This window comes from Rhineura floridana, chromosome 8 (assembly GCF_030035675.1).
Source record: "Rhineura floridana isolate rRhiFlo1 chromosome 8, rRhiFlo1.hap2, whole genome shotgun sequence".
Classification (NCBI taxonomy): Eukaryota; Metazoa; Chordata; class Lepidosauria; order Squamata; family Rhineuridae; genus Rhineura; species Rhineura floridana.
In genome coordinates, this window is record NC_084487.1 from 49158254 (window position 1) to 49170941 (window position 12688).

Genomic DNA, 12688 nt, shown 5'->3' on the forward strand with positions numbered 1-12688 from the left:
CTGCAGGCGAGGAGGGAGCTCCCTGCCCACTGTCCGCATCTGGCTGAAGGGCCCCAGCTGCGTCCGGGGCACTCCGCAGCCGAGGGGGAGAAGGAGCTGGGCCCTCAGGAGCCTCCTCCACCTCTCCCTCTGGGTCTGCTGCCCCCGGTCCGCCACTGTCACTCCCGAGTCATCCCCGTCTGATGAGTCCTCTGACGGGGCCATGACAGAGAGTATGTCTGGCCCAAGGTCACCCGGTGGGCTTCATGGCTGGGTGGGGATTTGAACCTGGACCTTAGCTCAACACTGCAACCCACTGGTGTTAGGAGACAGGACTGTACATCTTCAGACTGTGGGGGGTGGGAGCGGGATCCCAATTTGACTGGACCTTTGTATTAAGAAAAGAAAGCAACACTTCACTGTCTACAGGGAGCTTTTTATGGAAAGGGATATTTGGAGATGTGATTTTGCCACACACCATTTTTTCAACTGAAATGGAAATGGACTGCCTTCAAGTTGATCCTGACTTATGGCAACTCTATGAATAGGATTATCATGGTAAGCAGTATTCAGAGGTGGTTTACCATTGCCTTCCTCTGAGGCTGAGAGGCAGTGACTGGCCCACGGTCAATTAACAGAGACTAAAATTACAATTAGTGTGCGAGGGGGTCACAGAACTTTTTGAGCTTACAAAGGGAGTCCCTACTCATAAAGCTTAGGAACCACTGGTCTAGACTAGTGTTCTTCAATCTTAATAATAATAATAATAATAAATTTTATTTTTCAGCCGTCTATCTGTCCGGGTTAGGGACACTCTAGGCGACGAACAACAAGAATAAAAACAATCCATATACATCAACATAATCAAATTTTAAGCTAAAGAAACCATCCGTTAATTCAGTTATAACATAAAATTAATCTGTCCCAATCTTGTAGGCCTGCCTAAACAGCCAGGTCTTCAAGGCTCGGCGATAGCTGGACAGTGAGGGAGCATGTCTGAGATCAAAAGGGAGGGAGTTCCAGAGGGTGGGGGCCACAACAGAGAATGCCCTCTCTCTGGTCCGTACCAGCCTAGCTGTTCTCACCGGTGGGACCGAGAGAACGTCTTGCGAGGCTGATCTCGTCAGGTGGCATAATCGGTGATTCTGGAGGCGTTCCTTCAGATATACTGGGCCGAAACCGTATAGGGTTTTAAAGGTCAACACCAACACCTTGAATTGGGCCCGGTAGACAACTGGTAACCAGTGAAGATCTGATAACACTGGGGTGATATGATCCCAGCGACGGCTATGCGTAATCAAGCGTGCCGCCGCATTCTGTACCAGCTGTAATTTCCGGACCGTTTTCAAAGGTAACCCCACGTACAGCGCATTGCAATAGTCTAGGCGAGAGGAGACCAGGGCATGTATCACCTGAGGGAGCAGATGAACAGGAAGGTAGGGTCGCAATCTCCGTATCAGATGTAATTGATACCAGGCTGCCCGGCTCACTGCTGTAATCTGAGCCTCCATGGACAGCTGGGAGTCAAGTATGACCCCAAGACTGCGGACCTGGTCCTTCAGGGGCAAACTTACTCCATCAAGCATCAGGTCAGTAATTCCTAGTTTCCTTTTATCTCCCACAAGTAGTACCTCAGTCTTGTCAGGGTTCAGCCTCAGCCTATTCTCTCCCATCCATCCACTTACGGATTTCAGGCACTTGGACATGGTGTTCACAGCCAACTCCAGTGAGGACTTAAAGGAGAGATAGAGCTGAGTGTCATCGGCGTACTGATGGCACTGGAACCCAAAACTCCTGATGATTGCTCCCAGCGGTTTCACATAGATGTTGAATAGCATGGGAGAGAGGATAGAACCCTGTGGCACGCCACAGTGAAGAGGCCAAGGGTCTGAAACCTCATCTCCCAATGCCACCCGTTGCAATGCCCTCCGCATATCATCTACCAGAGCGACCAAGGCTGTTTCCGTTCCATGACCAGTTCTTGGTTCCTCAGATGTTGATGGACTACAATTCCCATAATTCTTGGCCATGCTGTGATTCTATGGGTATGCTTTAATTTGGATTCCTGCATTGAGCAGTGCATTGGACTTGATGGCCAACTCTGCTATTCTATGACTCATACTTGTCAAGGACTCACTTTTCAGAAGCTAAGGCTGCTATCCAGTACACATTTACCTGGAAGTAAGTCCCTCTGAACCCAATGGAGCTTACTTCTGAACAGCCTAAGATAGTAATTAACAGTAGTGGCTTTCCAATTGAATATCAGTATAACCCAGGTGCTGTGAGATGCACAGTGGGTTGGATTAAAAAATGGGAATTAAAATGTGGTTCAAGCACCGCATCTAAAGTGCCAAGTGTGTTCTTCTACAGAAATAAGACAAAAAATTGAAAAATTCACACTGGAATAATTTTACAAAGTTAGATTAGCTCTAATTGACTTAGACCAAAGAAGTTATTTTCTTACAATTAACTCAGATAGTGTTATAACAAAATATACTCACACCCTTGAGTTTTTATAGTAGTTTTGTAAATTAGGAAGAAAAGATAATCCAAATCAGGTATCCAATAAATATGAAGGAAATCAATCCAAAGCAGGCTCGGAAAAGTGGTTTCCTCAATTACCCATCATTGAGGCTGTATAATACATAGAAGAAGGAAGCATATTTTATTCCAATTTTACAGCCCCCTGGTATTGTGGGATTTGGACAATAGTCAGGATAGATCTAAGCAGCTAAAAGCTTTGAGGAAGTTGGCTTCAGCTTTCCCCTGAGGATTATTCTATGTTTAGAGATGGACACAGTGCTCCAGGGATGGCATCAATTAAAATATTTCTAATCCACATTACAGGGGCTGAGGGTATCCCTCAGTCTTCAGAGATACTCAGGTAAAACTCCCTCATCCACCCAGTCGAGCAGAGCAGTCCAACCCATAGGAAGCTGGTGGAAGAGGGGCTGGCAGAGGAAGAGCCGGCGGAAAGGTCCGCACCATCCATTTCACGTTCAGGAGCCACTGGGCCTGCTAAACACAGGCTCAGCCGAGAGCTGCATGCAGGGACCGGAAAGTAAATACTCCTACCAGGGAGTAAGCTCTCTCCATAGGCTTCCATTGTAATTATATTATTTACTTTTATTTATTTATACAATTTATATACCTCTTATATTTAAATGAAACTCTAAGCGGTGTATAACATAAGTTAGCACATCTTAAAGAAGAAATAGAACCCCCCCACACAAAATATGATACACAATTATTAACTGAATAGACATCCTCTTTAGTATCAACATTTCGTAACGCATATGGAAATGAACTATAAAAAAAACAAGAAAAAATAATAACATAGCAGGCTGAACAAAATATCCCCTGGGCTTAAAAAGAAAAAATCAAGTGAAAAATCAACCTTATTTTAAACATGGTAGATTAGTCAGTCAGTCAATTTTTATTACGGTCGATGACCAAGAATAGAAGTATACAAAAATATACCAATATACAAAATAAAATATAAAACACAATACATGGGTGCTAATATATTAGTTTTCTGAAGTTAATAGTTTCCTGATGTTAATAGCTGCAGCACAAAACTTAGCTGCAAATCATGGTAGATTAAACAAAAGAAAATCAACTAATTTCTTAATCACTATATAATAGAAAGCAAAACAATTAAAACAGCCAGCCCCTTTATAATAGTAAACAGAATTTTACCTAACTACAGCTGGAAATAGGTATCATTCAGTTTACCCAAGCTCACCCTTACAAGATCAACACACTCATGTTCATCAAACATATCAACATTCTAAGCCAATGCAATCAAGCTTACTATTTTAGCACCCCTCAAATCACACTCTGTAAGCACTCACATAATTCAATCTCACCTCCTAAACACGAGAGCACACTCAGATGTCCACACCATGAGAACCACTCAAATCTAGATACATACAAATAAGCAACAATGCACACACACTCTCTCTAACTGTCTAACTCAAGAGGGCAGAAAGTATACCCACCAGGCTCTCACTCTGGGGGTATAGAAACCACTTTTTCCAACATAGTAGGCAATGACACTTTTCTTTTCTCACCCAAGGAACCAAAAACTATTCAAGTATCAAACTTTCACCTTAAAAAGGAGCAGGCATTCAGTCACAACAACCTGTTGGTTTGGCAGTCTCTCTCTAGCAGAGTCCTGGTTCCATTGCGGTGGAGCCAGAGTGAAGGGTTTCTGCTGGTGGAGTCTAACAGAGCCCGGTTGAGCCGGGGGTCCGCCATATCCAACTCCCCTCAGCCTGGTGTAAATACCAGTTGGATTGCATTCTAGCTCCACAGGAAAAACATTTAATAACGGTCACTTGAGCTGCCATTCCATTTTGAACATTCTTCCCCCTTAGCTCCTTCCTTCCTCTTGGTTAAAACCTTAGGAATGTTAGCTTATTGACTGCTCAGATACTGTTCTCCATCACATTCAGAGGAAAAGACCAGGCTTTTTATCATTATTATTTGTTCCATACAGGTATTCTTGGTCCTGTAATCCTGGATGAATATGGGGATATCGATGTCAATTTCACCATTCTGTACACATCAGTGCAGACTTCAAAAGTAAGCATGTGCATACTTTAAAAGAACCATACCTCTAGCTTGAGTGCAAGTATCCAACAGTTCCTGCCCCAAAGAACTGTTGAAGGTTTTTGGTGTATGGAAAGTGGCTGGCTTGCAGGGCCGACACCAGGCATGACTGGGCCCTTGGGCACCAGCCTGCCTCTGGCCTGTGGCTCCATATCCCAACTCCCCCATACAGGTGGTGAAGGTCTAATAAGCCTGCCCGTGTATCCCACCTACCTCTCCTGTCCCTGTGAATGATGTGCACACTGCACAGGCATGCCTGCCATCAACCAAGATGGTGGCAGGGGCATCAGGTTTTAGGGAAGCCCCTGCCACCATCTTGATTGATGGCAGGCATTCGCGCACAGTGCAAACGTCATTCACAGGGATGGGAGAGGTAGGTGGGATGTGCGTGCAAGCTTATTGAAGCCCACTGTGACTGTATTGGGGGGGTGCCTAGGAGCTCCCTTTCTGTGATCTATGGCGGGGTTGAGAGCCAACATTGCCACAGATCGTGGGATGGGAGAGCTACCCTCCTACCCTAAGGAGGGGCCCTTTGGGCTGCAAGGGCTCTCAGCCAGAGACAAACCTGGCCACCCTCTGGCGTCAGCCCTGCTGGCTTGCATCAGAGGCAGCTGTTGGATGGAGTCCCTGCAGTAGCCCCTCTCCTGCCTAACTGAACCATTTTGTATCTCTCTCTGACCTCTGTTATTCCAAAGGTTTGTTGCCCCATATTTACCTTTCAAAAGTGCAGTGTGTACCTTCTGTTCAGGCTGGGTACACTTCTGAAACAGCTAGCACTGACCCATGACATTCTGCGGGCACAGCACCAAACTAGGCACGTTGTTATGCATGCAGTTAGTAATCATGCAAATTATATTTTAGAGCAGAGGTTCCCAAACTTTTTTCCCCATGCACCACTTGAAAAGTGCTTGATGGCCTTGCTGGACCACCAATTAATTTTCTGTCTGTTGTAGCAATTGTAATGCACTGTGCTAGATGTTGTGTGATTTTTCATTGTATATCTATTGCTTCTTATATTTCTTATTTTTTTTATTGTGTTAAAATTTGCATTCCATAGAATTCAAATTGCAATACAATAAAATAAAACAGAAGAAATATAAGAAGCTATAAAATACAATTAAAAATAAATATGAATGTTTAATGTGGACATGCTACGTACCATCTGAATGAAGATCGCAGACCACTGGTGGTCCACTCACCACAGTTTGGGAACCCATTTTAAAAGGAAATAACAGCCGGCATTGTCAACGGTGGGAAACATTTCCTCCTGGTGCAAAAAGCAGCTACAGAGGTTGAAATCAGGGCCCCAGCAGGGTAAATGGATTAAAGCTACCCTCTTCCATGCCATGGTCCTGATCCAGGTCCCCTCCCCCATGTCTGCTATTTATTTCCAGAAACAAATTTTCACAATTGGTAACAGTGTGAATACTTTCATGTCTAGTCTGGCCCACAGAGTTGAATAGTGCTGTTATTAGCTGGCATGTAGAATGATTCCCAATGAATGCAATATATCTCAGGTGAAGAAGAACAATGTGAGGGATAAATGCATAAATGAAACGTTTGGGAAATCTCCCCTGTTGACTCAGTAATGGAGCATTTTAGAATGCTGAAAATGGTTTAATCTGAGCCAAGAAATTATGGGTACCAGCAGTGGAACAACCCAGAAAATTAAACCAGGGTTCAGACAAAATGGGATGCAGTGATCAATTTGAGGCTTTCTAGTTTAATCACCGCTTGAATGAAGGCAGGAGCAAAGGGGCTTTGTTAATAAGCCAAGATATGATAACCCAAACTGGCACAATATGGTGGCGATATGTAGAATGCAGGATAGAGAGATGAAAAGTGTGGGGAAATTGACTGAGGTCATTGGTCTTTGGGAAAGATTAATGGGTGTTTTGGGAAAAAGGAGTTTCAGACTAAAACCTTCTTCCATTTTCTCATTCTAGTATAACACCCTCCTACAATATGACACTCATCTGAATAAGACAGAAGCAAAGACCAACACACCATTATTCATTTGGAAAAAACATACCCTGCCAAATGATATTCCTAGCCATGGTGAGACACTCTGTTTCTTGGGAAGAGGTCTTGCACAGAGTCAATGAGATTTGTACATGCAATTTTAACTCAGCAACCATTAACCTGGTAGTAAAAACCAACTTTATTTTTTTTCTTTTGTTTGAAAGCATTGCCCAATTCTAAATCAATTTGGCTACTTAAAAAATCTTCATTGTGTGAAGCACCACTCACGGTCAAAAAGTCTGAAGGATTAACCCTACCAATTGATTAAAATACTGCAAAAATGTTTCTAACTAAATATGTCAGTGCTGATACGCATGCTGAGTTTACTTGATTTGTAGGATTTCCAGTGTCCCCATTCTCATTTACCAATGCAATAATTTACCCACTTACACTAATCCCTTCTTTATCCTCCCAGCCTGAGCAGGAAGCATAGAACACTTACAGTTGTCGCTGTGGAACACACTGTGATTGTCTGTAGGAAGTAACAATGGTTGCACTTCAGAAATGTTCTTTAGGAGGCTAGAGTGGTTACATGACCAAAAACTGTCCTTTATCATGAGGACTAGAAACAGCTCTTTGGGTTTAAAATTTAATTTCTTTCCCAAGATTCATAAGATACGGAAAGAAGTCCAAGTCTCTTCAAGAAGTCTGTTGCTCAGAGCAACCTGGTTTGGAAATGGCTGGATTATCAGAACATCAGAACCTGCCTTTTTCCGAGTCAGATCATTGGTCCATTTGCTCAGTATTGTCTATACTGACTGGCAGGAGCTCTCCAGGGTTTCATGCAAGGGACATTCCAGCCCTACCTGGAGATGCTGGGAATTATGCTTTGGGTTCTCTGGCTGTGTATATATCGTAGCTTTTTAGAGAAGTGGAACTGGTATCCCAGTATCATTACTTCCTGTTGTACACATGCACATTTTTGTGGGGGGCTTGCCATGGTCTCTGGGCAAACTAGTCCTAGAGTTCTGTAGCACTTGAAGTTGTGCTTTGGAAAAATAGCTGACAGAAGCATGACTGATGTTGCTGTAGCGCAGCAGGCATGTATGCTGTGGTGTGACTGCCCTGGACACTTGGAGGATACTGTCCATGGTGACTAACATGCTTTTCCCTCCCCATGTCTGGACCACATTTGGACAGGTTTTCCTAACAGAGTCCTGGGAAGATTTAGTAATGGAGGAAAAGTGCTTCTCCAGTCCTGCTCAGTCACCATGGGCGACGCTGTCATCAGGCAGAGTGAGGTGACTGTCTCAGGCAGTCGATGCTGGGAGGAGGAGAGATGTGGTGGCCCCTTAAGCATACCTGCCAACCCCCTCTGCTGTTGCTCTCTGCTGGAGAACAAAACTGTTGGTCCCCTGCAGATTGTCCTGCTCCCTCCCCCCCACATTATTCTGCTGTCTTCAGACGCAGTGAAGAGCACTGTTCCACGCCACTAGTAACGTAAAGTTCAACCGCCAGTCCAGTTGGCTTCTGTACATAAAATGCAGTGGGGCAACATCTTGTCTTTAGCTCAGGGAGCAAAATGTCATGGGCTGGCCCTGCCAGTCAGTTTTCCAAGGAGTCTTTAAACTGTGAAAGGGGCAGAGCCTCTAACAGCTTAAAATATCTTGGATGGAGGAATGAAAATAGGGCCTGGGGATGTGTGCCGTTAGAAGCACACATTGTTTGAGCCACATCACAGAAGGAGCTAAATATATTCCCTATCCTGTATTGACCTGCTCAAGTGTGGGACTAAATCAGCGGCTTCCTACCCACTTAAGCAGAGAGCTGCACATCTAGCCCCAGAGCTCAGCAGCCTCTCATTATAGCACTACAAGGGTGGGAATTTTCCAGCTGTTTGCCTCCCCCACAATTCCTTGCAGGCATTAGGGATGGGTGAAAATTTTGATTCAGTTTGCATTTCAAGCAGAATTTATCAAATTCACAGTTTCTAAAACAATATGAGAACTGAAAAAGCCATCCTTCAAAATTTGCATTTATTAGAATTTGGGGATGCAGTTCGCCAACTAAACAACATTTACAAAAATGCATCTGTTAGTGGAAAGTCTGCATAAAAATGAATACATGAATGAAAATAACATGCAAAAAGGCATGAAATGATGAGAAATGGCTTGCAAAAATGTGTACCTTTGTTAAAACTGCCAACAAAATGTGTTTATTTGGAGAAATTCGCACTAAAATGGTGGAGAATTTTCATGAGGATTTTTTTTAAAAAAAATCGCAGATTGCCATAGAAATGTAGAGAACTGAATTTAACATTGGAAAAATGAGAACGAGAGAGAACCAAAACAGACAGATCTTTCCATCCCTAGCTGGCATACCACTTGGATTATATGATTTCCATTTACTGTGGAAATGTTCTCCCACTCCCCATAGCAGTTTTTGCTACTGTTGAGATAAATGCCATGGTGTTTAAACATTTAACACACCCTGGGTGGGGATAAATTTCAATGGTGGCATATCAACATGCTGTGATTTTGGATTTGAAAAGTATATGAAGCTTCAAGTATAGAAAGTGAGCAGGGGGTAAAAATGTAGCCCCCTAGCTAGATGCAGTGTCTCAGATTTTCAGTGTAGTTTCAGCTTCATAATCTAAAAATAGTTTTTCTTCCTTTAAATGAATTTCCCCCCAAATTCCAAAAGCATGACTCCTTAATTTACGTAGACAATTTTCTATCTATATCCAAATCAAATAGCATAAATACCTTGGCTGTCTGGGTGGTTTTTCTGTTTATAGTTTCAAACATTAATGCATTTCTTCTCAGGCTACATATTCAATTAAAATGAACTGTAGGATGCAATACAAAAGAAAAAAAGAACAAAAAACCAGCATATTGTAAAAACTAGAGTGTCTCTTTTTCAATATCTCATATAATTCAAAAGTTTTGTCAATTTGATCTGAAATTCAGAAATGTAATGTCATTATAATAATTGCTATTGCTATTACATGTAATACCAATAACAATGTGCTCTCCAGGAAGCTGAAGATTATGCTTTAAATTGGGGAGGAAAACAGTGGGTGGGGAAGAGAAGATATGTGAATATTAGTCTTTTTCACGATGAGATGATTGCAACCACTAGAGGGCAGCAGAATCTCAGGAATATAAATACTGTATGTCATAACATTTCTAAATTCCAGACATCAGCATTTAACCTTCAGCCACTCAGCCCAAGGTGCAGGGCAGGAAAGCACCTTGTAACTTGCCAAAGACATTTGCTTGTTAACTGATTTATTTATTGATGACCCAATGTCCTGACTTCCGAGAAGGATCAGCCAGCCTCTGTGTTCTGATGACCTTGTCAGAGAATTAAGGACAGAATGAGATTGGCCTTCGATAAAGTGGTAGATAGAAAGCATGGGCATATGCAAATAAAACAACACATAGGTCAAGAGTTTGCCAAGTAGTTGCTGCAATAATTTTTGAAATAGTTTAGCAGAAATCATTAGGGCTAGAATGTCAAAAGAGATCAGTTCCTCTTCTCTCCATCTTCCACATTTTGTAGGATTTTGAAAACTTGGGTATGAAACGATGAAGTTCTCCTTATATTTATCTGTGTTACTATCTATATTACCTTCCTCTTTCAACAAGCCTTTTAAGTAGAGTCCTTATCCCAGACTGCGTCTGTGTAGAAGTTGCTTTTTAAGATGTTTTAAACGTTTTTTTAAACAGATGTTTTAAAAAATATTTTGTTTTAATATGTTTTTAAAGATGTTTTGTTTTAATATATTTTAAAGTCTGTTTTTATGATGGTTTAGAGTGTTTTCGTGTTTTTGTTTGCTGCCCTGGGCTCCTACTTTGAGGAAAGGCAGGATATAAATTTAATAAATAAATAAATAAAATAAAATCTCAGGCTTAATTTTTAAAAGGTTTGTAGCGCAATCTCTTCATATGTCTACTTAAACATAAATCCCATTGAGTTCAATGGGTTTTACTCCCAGGAAACTGCATATAGGATTGTAAACCTTTGCTCACTTACATCACAGGGCCTACTTTTGAGTAGACATGTACAGGATTGCAGTACACATTTTTATATATTATTCCCTAGAAAGTACTTATAACGCATTTGATAAAAGCCTGATAGAGGTGTCTAGAGCACCATCTTGTCCTGGTTTTTGGGATCACTTTCAATTGTTGCAGCTTGAGGCTGCAGATAAGACACTTGCAGATGTGCGGCCTACCATCAGTACCCTTGATCCTTGCCCATCATGGCTATTAAAGGTTAGCAGGACTTCCTGGGTTTGTTCATTGAATTGTTAACACCTCACTTAGGCAAGGGAGTGTACGCCTGACCATTCTGGAGAAAACAGCATTGAGGCTTCTTCCCAAAAGTCCCTCCCTGGACCTGAGGTACTGGAAAACCACTTCCCAGTTGCAAATGTTTCTTTTGGGGGCAAGGTTATGGCTAGCCAACTCCAAGCACATCTGGATGAAACTGATTATCTAGACCCATTTCAATCTAGCTTCAGGTCTGGATTGGGCACTGAAATGATCTTAATCACCCTGGCCTCACTGATGACCTTTACTGGGTGAAGGACAGGGGGACTGCAATCCAGTTGGTTCTCCTTGATGTCTCCATGGCTTTTGATACCATTGATGGTGGTATTCTCCTGGACCCAGCTCTTCTGTGTGGGAGTCGAAAGCACCATATTATGGTGGTTCCACACTTACCTGCAGGACTGATACCAGAGAGTGGCATTGAGAGATTCTGGCCATGTTCCTAGTATGTGGGATCTGGGCTCTAGACGTTACCATTCTGTTCCCAATGTTCATTAATACCTGCATGAAGCCACTGGAAGCTGCCATCTGGAGATTTGGATTATGGTGACATCAATATACGGTTAATATTCTCTTCATTCCATCTAAACCAAGAGATTTTAGACTGATGCTAGAAGGCACCAATGCCAATAAACTGGAGCTGAATCTTGATAAGATGGAAGTACTATTGGTTAGCGGTTCCTAGATCTGAGAGTTAGGAAGATGGCCTCTTCTGAATGGAGTTTCGCTCCCCCTGAAGGAACAGGTTCGTCGCTTGGGAGTGCTCTTGGAGTCATCACTGTCTCTTGAAGCCCAGGTGGCATCAGTGGCAAGGTGTGCCTATGCCCGGCTATTGTTGGTTTGTTGGCTGTCACGGCCCTTTCTGGACTGTGATAGCTTACCTACAGTAATACATACTCTGGTAACCTCACAATTAGCTTATTGCAATGTATTCTACATGGGACTGACTTTGTAGATATTTCGTAAGCTGCAACTGTTGTAGAGTATAGCAGCCAACCAGGTTATTGACCTGTGAGGTAGAATCATGCAATACCTGCCCTTAAGGGTCTGCACTGGGTGCCTGCTTGCTACTGTGCCCAATTTACAGTGCTGATTTTGGGCTATAAAACTCTGTACAGCCTAGGACCTAAGTATCTGAAGGGTCTCCACCCATATTGCCTGCCACACTGTGCCTTAAGATATGTGGAAGGGTCCCTGTTCATAGCTCCATTTATATCGGTAGCCTGTGGTATGACAACACAGAATAGACTTTTTGTGTTGTGGCACCCTGGTTGTGGAACTTTATCAACATAGAGAACTGGCTGTCCCCTGTGCTATCTGTTTTTGGGCATCAGATTAAGACACATCCACCCAGAGAGCTTTGGCTATGGGGCAGTATATAAGTGTAATAAATAAAAAAATAAATTTTCCCCAACTTTATAATTTTGGTGGATGTAAGAGATTGATTGTTGCTGGATTATCTGAATTTCTGGTTTCTACTTTTTGTATGTTTTGTTTTGATATTTGTTTTATTTTTTGGTTTTATGGTTGTTGTATTGATTTATGTATTTTAATGTGTTGTTCTATACTCTGGAAACCTTCAGTTTGAAGGACAGAACGCAAATTTAACAAATAATATTAAGTCACACTGCTGTTAATAATAAGTGCAATGGCCGGCAGGCACATAGCCAGTTAGTGTCCATTCAGATTGATCTTCGAACTAATACAAGAGACCCAGGGACACAGTGTTTTGATAATTTAATTTCAGGACTGGCTTTTTCTAAAGCAATTTAAGAGGGAATTTGCACATGAACACA

General features: G+C 42.4%; 1 protein-coding gene across 1 annotated transcript in view; it reads left to right on the forward strand.

The window, feature by feature from the left end:
* GUCY2C (guanylate cyclase 2C) overlaps positions 1 to 12688 on the forward strand; it is a 112149-nt gene that overhangs the window by 28378 nt on the left and 71083 nt on the right. Inside the window, exons 9-10 of the mRNA XM_061582817.1 lie at positions 4481 to 4566; positions 6540 to 6651. Of these exons, the coding sequence (XP_061438801.1) occupies positions 4481 to 4566; positions 6540 to 6651 (198 nt within the window). The remainder of the gene's footprint in view (positions 1 to 4480; positions 4567 to 6539; positions 6652 to 12688) is intronic.